Source organism: Montipora foliosa, chromosome 14, assembly GCF_036669935.1.
Source record: "Montipora foliosa isolate CH-2021 chromosome 14, ASM3666993v2, whole genome shotgun sequence".
Taxonomy (NCBI): domain Eukaryota; kingdom Metazoa; phylum Cnidaria; class Anthozoa; order Scleractinia; family Acroporidae; genus Montipora; species Montipora foliosa.
Window position 1 is genome coordinate 21389818 of NC_090882.1, and position 10000 is coordinate 21399817.

Sequence of the window (10000 nt, forward strand, 5' to 3'; positions counted from 1 at the left end):
TTCTCTCTCTACGCTTCGAACTCACTCATACCAGTTTAATTCCTCAACAGTTACTACACATTTTTAACGCGAAACGACATGAAATAGTTTCGTATTGATATCAATAACGCGAACTCGTATTTTTAAATGAAGTCCTCGTAGCCGTCGTCGTCCTCATTTCGTAAGCTCTCTATTATCGAAAGTGACGTCATAGTTCTGTTCCCAGTCTCCCTACCAGTGCAGTTTTGTACCCCACCGGAAGTGAAATTTTTGATTAGGACACGAAAGGAAAATCAGTATGGAATTTTACTAATTGTTTTCATCTCAGAAAAACCACGATGTTTCGAAAGAAAAATCTGCCATGTACACTTAAAATAAGAATAAACGAAACCGTTAGTTATTAAATTTTGTACCACAGCTAAGCTAGTCAGAGCCATGGGTCAATTTCTGAGATGACATCACAAACAACTTTGCTTTCCTTTTATCACCAAATAATTTCTGCAGTGCAGAGAAGTTTTGTTCGGTTACATCATCTCTGGAACGTGACCAAGTTTGGATCTGTGTTGATTTGACATGAGTTTCTTTGACTTCTACAATAGGGAATTTCAGCAAAGACGACGGTTACGGCAACGAAAACGTCACTCCAATATAATTAGCGCTATCGAAAGTATTTGCGATTATTCCGGCTTGTTCAGGTTGTAAAATACGGGAAAACTATTCTTTAACTGGATGGGGTCTAGATCTATTACTAACGAGAATTACTATGTTGAGCAAGCTAGAGCTGATGTGCAACACCATTCCACTCTCTGTCAAAACGCTAAATAGACTCGGAAATCAATTTAAAAGCGAACTAAAGAATAAACTCCTTGAAATCCTGAAAAAGGAGGACGATTACAGAAGTTTTTGTGATATACGAGTACAATTCTCAAAATCATAACATTGTGTATTACTCCCAATATTGACTACCCACCCTCACTCAGTCTCACTCTGGATATAAACTACATGAACAACAACAACAACAACAACAACAACAACAACAACAACAAAATTATTTGTACCACACATGAATGAGGATACAGGAAATAAATAATAGACTTACGAAAGGAACAATGCCCCCTAGAAAATAACTAAGAAGCTAATCTAGCTAGGAGCCAGAATAAGTAATTTTACGTCTAAAGGAAAAAAATCGATTCATGGAGGCAGAAATATAATGATAAAAGATGGGCAAAAAAAGAGAACGACAACAGAAAAAAAAAGGTCACTTTAGATGGACTGCAGTAAAGAGGAAGTATAAATAAAAAATTACATTGCTTCTAAGTTTGTTCTTTGAATTAACAATTATTTGCCTCAGGCTCAGTGATTATCGGTGAATATTCACCGAGACGAAGTCGAGGTGAATATTCACCTATAATCACTGAGCCTGAGGCGAATAATAGTTTTAGTATAAATACACAGGTGATTATTTCAAAAAAGAGAAAAAAAAAACATTTCAGCGCGAAATCATCCTCACTTACAGTGGCAAAACGACTACTGGTAGCCATTTTGTCCGTCGAGGAACAAAGGAGACTAATGTCACGCATGCGCATCATCAATGGCAAATTCAATTTTATTTGCATTGTGATTGGTTGAAAACCTTCGAGACAGTCTTAGAACGCGGGAAGAAAAGATGTCGACGCTGTCGCTAGTTGTAGTTTTTATTGCATTCACTTTCAATGCTATCTATGCACTTGTGGTACAAATACCGAAAGGAGATGGACAAAAGCTAGAAAGACCTCGGCAATTCCTTCTACTTGGGAAAGTCCTTTATCTCGGATGAAACGAAACATGCTTAGATCGGCTGTTTTAGAATGATGCGGTGTGCTCAGACTTGTCAAAGAATTGCGCGAAGTTGGAAAAATTTTGCCTTATTTGCAACGCGTATGGTCATGATTGAATGTGCAAATCACAATATTGAATAATGGTACGTATTAAAGTAACTGGAACCGGCATTAAAATTTTCCGCTGTGGTTTTTTCACGTGGATACCCGCGCTTGAAGTGAATGCAAAACAAATTTGCCAGGTTGACGGGATTTGCTTATGGCGCGTCAGTGGTAAATGAGCTGGTAATCCGTTCAAAGGATGTCACAGCTTAAAATTTATCAATGAATGGAGTTAAGGTAAGTAACAGAAAAACATGACAGAAGAATTTCGTTTGTTCTCTCTTTGAAGCGAATACATTCTATCCGGACGAAAGAGTCATTTTGCAAAATGTCAATCGGTTTATAGCTTTTTCTGTTTAAACCAAACTCGGTCATTGAGAGTACAGGACTTTTGTCTCCGACGTTCGTCCACGAAAAGCCGTCAACAGGTGATATTTTGTGAGCCAAAGATAAGGTTTGACTAGAGATATTCCCGGTAAAAGTGGCACAGCGAATACTGAACCCCGACGTTTCGACTTCTCCGTTTACCAAAGTGCTTTTCTTTGTCGACGAAACAGTGCTTGTTGTTTCCACCATCAAGTGTTATTTTCTCTGGACTAAGATATCAAAAGTCTCTGTATTGTTAATGAGTGATTTTCATACCTTCTGGACATTTTTTTGTCTTTTCTTCTCTTGAAATGTGAACTACAACCGTGTATATTTGACGCGCAACTGAAATTTTCTTACCCCAAATCAGACAATGGCGTCAGTGTTCACGTTACTTTCGGTCAAATCTCAGCAAATATGTCTTTGTCCAGCGATCGCCATTAGTATGGAAAGCACATATTTGTGAAGAATCGAACTGCTTTGAAAGTTTTCCTTGAAAAGTGGCAGGGCGCACGAAAATGCCCTGTGAAAGTAAACCTAATTTTCATCGAAACTTGGCACTTTGTGATGCGTTGATTCAACTCTGGGTCAAATTCTTGAGATGCAATGCATTCTTAAATGCAATGTACTGCAAATAAGACTCTTGCTTTTATTGCAATAAATATTAGTCCCAGCTATTAAAAATTATACTTAATTACATAAAAAATGTTTAGTTAGTGTAGTAATATTTACAAATAAAAATGCCTGCTTACCACAACTTTGCACTGCAGTTTTCGATTTGATAAATTTCTTACTTTAAATTTGAGGGAAACTGTAGTAATTGAAATTTTAAAGATATTTACAAACTGTATAGTAAAATTTACATGACAAGTAATCATTGTAAAATATAATAATTTTGTTCATGATGATTTACATGATAAGTAATTATACATTATATTTGTAAATGCATATTTTAAAATTTTCATTCCCTTGTGTGGCTGCCTTGCATGGGTGTGTGTGTCACTATTTGCACCTTTCTGCTTTTGGAATCCCATTTAATAAATAATACAAATATAACAATTCTTTAAACTTTGTACAGTGAATTATTTTACCTTTGTCTGCACATTCAACTTTTATGAGACATGTGACTGTGTGCAAGGAATGGCAGCAAAAATAAACAAAAACCAGGTCAATTAAATTTTTTGACACACAAAACAGCCATAATATTCAGGTATACCTCAAGTTCTCTTCAATTTCTTCTGCACGTTTTTTGCAGTTACTATAAGTTGCCATACACCAAGAATGAAGTAAAAAATAAATTTAATGAACACAAAATGGTGTGTGATGTTCCATCATCCTAAATCAATGTATATTAATTACTTAACACTGTTGGAATCAATATCAAATTTTATTGGGACATATTAGTTATTAAATACTGGCTCAATTACTGATACGGTAATATTATTGACGTACTATATTTAATAATATTATAATATAAATCCCTTTCACCCCTAAACCGGCCAAAACCGGCCATGCTTGGTATTTTACTCTTCAATAGGAACCCCCAGGGGTCAATGGTTTAATTAATAGACTAAAAACATTTAAGATTAATGGCTGCACATTTTGTACACTTTCATCCTGATTTAGATAAATTTACTTTATTCTCTGCAGTGAGATAGTAACTTACCACAAAAGTGAGGAATGAATATGAATGAGCATGAACTGCCCACATCGAAATTAATAAGTAGTTAATATTGTATCAGAGTTCTATCACAAAGTCTCCTTTGCCTTTAATTGTCCTTTTAATTTTAAACATTGCACAGAAGACAAGACCTACTTTATGTATTTCCAGACATCCCAATTTTAATTGTACATTTAATGTGGGTGTAATTTTACATCTTCAAATGGTCAAGTGAAATTTTTACCTCCCCAAAGAGAACTCATTCAGAAAATTTCATTTCAGTACAACCTACAAGTCTGATGGCAGTGACCACATCATTCGTCACTATTGTATAGATTTACTAAGAACATCAACATCACTTTTGAATAATTCGCTGGTAGCATAAATGATGAAAACAATGAATAATTACTATGGCTAGACTTAATGGAGTTACCATAGATCAAGGACAGAATTATCCAATAAAGTAATAAACTGGAGCTTCATTATTGACTCATTGTAGCATATATTATCAAGCATGCCTTCATGATCAGTTGATGTATCTAAGAATAATGTTTTGGTTCCGTTAAATGAAAGTTCTTGAAATTTTTAAGGTAGTGTATCTTGAGAGTGTTTGCACATGAGATAGTTGGCCTCAGACACATACACAAAATAGAGGTGGCGTGGCTGGTATTAAATTTCTGTCGACATATCTGTTGAGATAAGATGTTCTTTCAAAGGACTGAGGACATCTCATAACTCTAAACGATCAATGCAAGAAAGTGATTGACGTGACATACTTCCTTCCAGCGCTGCATTCAAGTTGGATAAATCGAAGCCTGCGAGCTCGAGGGATATATTTCGCAACCACGTTAGATAGTACTCCCTTCCCAACAAAGGGATCTGGCCTTTGCTCGGGTCTTTTCGCACTTTGAGCATTTGTTCCGATGCATTCACTTAAATGGAGAAATAAAGCTAAAAAGTATAAAAGCTGACTCGAAGCAACTTCAGAGGCGTTGCTTCCCCGAGCAGACTAAAAGGGCTGCTTGCAAAAAGCGTAACGAAAGAAAACTTTCCGCCGACTAAAATGCCCCTTGCAGAATCTTTCCCTGTCACTTAAAGTTTAAATGACCACCTTCAACTGGCAGAAGCTATATAGAACGATCGAAGAAGCACAGGTTGAAATCACCGCTTCGAAAGCCATCTTTGTTTACATCACAGCGCGCGGTTGGAAAACTGGATACTACAATTTTCAACAGCCAATCAGACAAAAGTCTCCTTTGTTCCGTCGAGGTGATTATCGGCTGATAATCCGAGATCGCAAGCCAATGAGAGCGCGCAATTTTGTATAATCACCTGTGTGTTTATACTAATATCATTTATGGGACTTTTAAATTTTCTTTTTTCCTCCTTTGCCCGCCTCGAATAGCACTCGCCAACTGCGGACAAAAGCTCTGTAAGTTAGAAATTTTTAGATCTAATAAAGCATTGTTTTTGTTGGGGTATGAACCGGTTATAAAGTAAAAATAGAAAATAAATGGTTCATTGTTATATGCTCACGTTGGGTGTCTCAGTGCGCCCGCGATCCTACGGCTGGAGACTGAGCCTAACGTTGTCGCTACAACCTAAAATTTGGGGATTTCACGTTGTTGTTTTGTGGAGTGCGGCAAAAAATGCACGGAAATTCGTGCTGCACGCGCAAAGAAACGCACGGAAAGCCGTGCTTCACGTGCAGCACGAGTGTTTGCTTAAATTAGGGACCTTTAGATTCTAGGACGAGAACGAGTACGAGTACGAGTTTTGACTGTTTGTTTTTAGCGAAAATACTGAGAAGATTTATAACCCGTACGATTAATCTTACTCTTTGTTAACAGTATAGGTTTCTCAGTTATTCTTATTGCTGTTACCTGGGCCTTTTTGCTGATCGAAAAATGCCAAAACTGCTGCCGTGTTGTAGACTTGTTTTGACATCAACGACATTTTGCAAAACCTCGCACTAAAATGACGACATTAACACGTTTTTCCCGCCAAAATGACGCAAGATCTACCTTGTGTTTTACTTTTGCATATCAAAGACAACAGCCAACAGCCAACAGTCGCAAGATCTTGTCTTCCTTCAATGGTTCCAAACTTTACTGGCCGACAGAGTGAATGCCAAGGGATCGTGGATCTCGTGAGTTCCGAACATACCCGAATCGTGACGATCTGGGGCTCACCCGGATTCGGAAAAACATCGGTGGCAATAGCAGTGGGAGACCAACTGCAGTCTCGAGGCTTTCCTGTTTGTTTTCTTTCGTCACGAGGACTCCAGACAAAGGCAGATCTGATATCAAAGCTTTTCAGCCTCGTCAGGCAACTCACCACGAGTCACAGATCAGTACCTCATGCTCTGTCCTTTGAAAATGAACTCATCGAGACCCTGGGTAGCATTTCAGATTCCTTCGTACTTATTCTGGATAATGTAGATGATCTACTAGAGAGTGGCTTCCCACAAGTAAAAGAAGACGTCCTGCAACTATTTGAAGAAATTCTCATGCGAAATGAGAAGATAACTCTGGTGGTGACCACACGAGAATCATGTGAATATATGAACTTGAATTTCCAAGTTCACAGATCAATAAGAATAAGACCACTGGATAATACCTCCTCTCGTGCCCTAATTCATGAATTAGTGCCAAATGCTAGTCCTGACGACTGCGCAAGAATTGCCCAAATATGTGGGTGTGTGCCTCTTGCAATGAGGTTAATGTGCTCTTTAGTTTGTGAAGATGATGTTCAACCAAGTCAGCGTTTGATTGAGTTCATTGAGTCCGCAAAAGAAAGTATCGTTGACATCTTAGACAATCCAGATTATCCAGCTGATAAAAGATTGCGGTTCTTATGTGAAAAGTCCTTCCACAGACTTTCTCCCGCAGAAAAAGAAGCATTTGTGTCTTTATCTGTTCTTCCAGGATGTTTCACCATGGAGCTCGCCTCAGCTGTACTGAATGTTACGGGGTTAATTAACGCCAAGAGAATGTTGCAACGACTCCAAAGAAAATCCCTTCTCGATTCAAACTCCCAGTATGGAACATTCACAATGCATAAACTTCTTCAGTCATTTGCTAAAGAAACAGGAGAACAAGAAATGAAAGAAATAATAGCAAATGCAAAGTGCAGTATCCATGCGTATTTCATTTCTCGTTTCGAAAAACTGAATGATAAGTTTCTACAGGGTCATTCTGTGGATGCATTCGTTGCATTCTATGAGGAAAAACAGCTTTTTATAGAAAGCCTGATAGACGGCTGCACAGATCCCAGGATAGCCGAGAATGTTTTTAAAGTTTTGATAAAAGCAGAAATGTTTCTGGACTCGTTGTTTTCGAGTTCCATTGAGTCGCAAAATTTCAATAATATCTACGATTCGGCCTTAAAGGCAGCCAATCCTCTTGAAAAGACGCATTACCACAGTCGTTTACTAGCTTCTAAAGCATTTAGTGAGATTACTTGGGGAGCAGAAGGAAGTGCAACGCGACTTCTCAAGAAGGCACATGAAATCCAGTCGTCATCTTCATCATCAGTTTCTGATGATGAAAGGAGTAAATACAAGTGTTATTTTGGCATCTGTGAGCTTGTTATCGGCGAGGATGAGAGCGGGATACAGTGCCTGCAAGAGGCTCTTTCTTTAATGCGTGAAAGTGGAGAGCAGAAGATTCTAAGGCTGGTTGTTTACCAAGTCATGGCGGTCTATTATCAGTTCTTAAACGACCCATCTACCTCGACTTACTACTATAACAAAGCACGCAAGGAATGCAATTCTGCCGAAGACGAGCAACTGATTGTTATTCCACCTCTGGCATGCAAAGGAAAAGAACCAAACAATGTCAAAAAGCTTCAAATAAACACTTGTATCTCGGGTAATTGGCCATTGCAATTCCTAGTTATATTTCACGTCAGCAAAGCAGCAAAGAATTTCTTTGACACTGACACCAAGCAATTTGTAATCAACCCTGCCCTCCAAATAATAAATGACCTCCAGATAAATTCCGAAACCCCTTTTTATTTGTTTCATTTTTGCGCTAAGGTTTTGGCACTTCTGGCGTCAACATTCGCCGAAGAGGGAATTGTTGGATCAGGTTTTGAAGAATTAGTCGCACGTCACCTAGCAACACTGGAGCAATCCAAACAAAGCTCTTCAGGCCCAGAGGGGAACGTTGAATCAACTGTGACCGTTCATTCTCAAGAATGCAATCCGCCTCTCGCAAACTTCTACCAAGACTTCGGTGAATTGCACCTCTACGAGAAGAACTACCCAAATGCTCTTGGTTTCTTTGCTCTCCAGTCTGCCCAAAAGGCATTACATTTGAGAAAAAAACTGTTCGGGGAAGATCATGCAAGCACAGCTGATAGTTACCATTCACTTGGTGCGACACAGCATTCGTTAGGTGAATTTTCCTCTGCCCTTCAGTCTGCCCAACGGGCATTAGATGTGCGGATAAAACTATTCGGAGAAGATCATGCAAGCACAGCTGATAGTTACCATTCACTTAGTGCGACACAGCATTCGTCAGGTGATTTTTCCTCTGCCCTTCACTCTGCCCAACGGGCATTAAAGGTGCGGATAAAACTATTCGGAGAAGATCATGCAAGCACAGCTGATAGTTACCATTTACTTAGTGCGACACAGCATTCGTTAGGTGATTTTACCTCTGCCCTTCAGTCTGCCCAAAGGGCATTAGATGTTCGGATAAAACTATTCGGAGAATATCATCCAAGCACAGCTGATAGTTACCATTCACTTAGTGCGACACAGCATTCGTCAGGTGATTTTTCCTCTGCCCTTCAGTCTGCCCAAAGGGCATTAGATGTGCGGATAAAACTATTCGGAGAATATCATCCAAGCACAGCTGATAGTTACCATTCACTTAGTGCGACACAGCATTCGTCAGGTGATTTTTCCTCTGCCCTTCAGTTTGCCCAACGGGCATTAAAGGTGCGGATAAAACTATTCGGAGAATATCATGCAAGCACAGCTGATAGTTACCATTCACTTAGTGCGACACAGCATTCGTCAGGTGATTTTTCCTCTGCCCTTCAGTCTGCCCAACGGGCATTAAAGGTGCGGATAAAACTATTCGGAGAAGATCATGCAAGCACAGCTGATAGTTACCATTTACTCGGGATGATCCAGCATTCGTTTGGTTATTTTATCTCTGCACTGCAGTCAAAACAGCGGGCATTAGATGTGCAAGTAAAACTTTTTGGAGAAGATCATGCAAGCACAGCTGATAGTTACCATTCACTCGGGGTGACACAGCATTCGTTAGATGATTTTTCCTCTGCCCTTCAGTCTGCCCAACGGGCATTAAAGGTGCGGATAAAACTATTCGGAGAAGATCATGCAAGCACAGCTGATAGTTACCATTCACTTTGTGCGACACAGCATTCGTTAGGTGAATTTTCCTCTGCCCTTCAGTCTGCCCAAAGGGCATTAGATGTGCGGATAAAACTATTCGGAGAAGATCATGCAAGCACAGCTGATAGTTACCATTCACTCGGGGTGACACAGCATTCGTTAGATGATTTTATCTCTGCCCTTCAGTCTGCCCAACGAGCATTAGATGTGCGGATAAAACTATTCGGAGAAGATTATGCAAGCACAGCTGATAGTTACCATTTACTCGGGGTGATCCAGCATTCGTTAGGTGATTTTACCTCTGCTCTGTAGTCAAAACAGCGGGCATTAGATGTGCAAGTAAAACTATTTGGAGAAGATCATGCAAGCACAGCTGATAGACACCATTCCGCACTCGGGGTGACACAGCATTCCTTAGGTGATTTTACCTCTGCCCTTTAGTCTGCCCAACGGGCATTAGATGTGCGGATAAAACTATCTGGACAAGATCATGCAAGCACAGCTGATAGTTACAATTCACTCGGGGTGATCCAGCATTCGTTAGGTGATTTTACCTCTGCTCTGCAGTCAAAACAGCGGGTATTAGATGTGCGGATAAAACTATTTGGAGAAGATCATGCAAGCACAGCTCATAGTTACCATTCACTCGGGGTGACACAGCATTTGTTAGGTGATTTTACCTCTGCCCCTCAGTCTGCCCAACGG

The 10000-nt window shown here is 39.6% G+C and overlaps 1 protein-coding gene across 1 annotated transcript in view; it reads left to right on the forward strand.

Moving 5' to 3' along the window:
• Positions 1 to 10000, forward strand: part of LOC137984941 (uncharacterized) — a 23793-nt gene that overhangs the window by 8511 nt on the left and 5282 nt on the right. The window contains exon 3 of the mRNA XM_068832285.1: positions 5976 to 10000. This exon is cut by the window's right edge and continues 5282 nt beyond it. Within this exon, the coding sequence (XP_068688386.1) occupies positions 5976 to 9607 (3632 nt within the window). The 3' untranslated portion in view covers positions 9608 to 10000. The remainder of the gene's footprint in view (positions 1 to 5975) is intronic.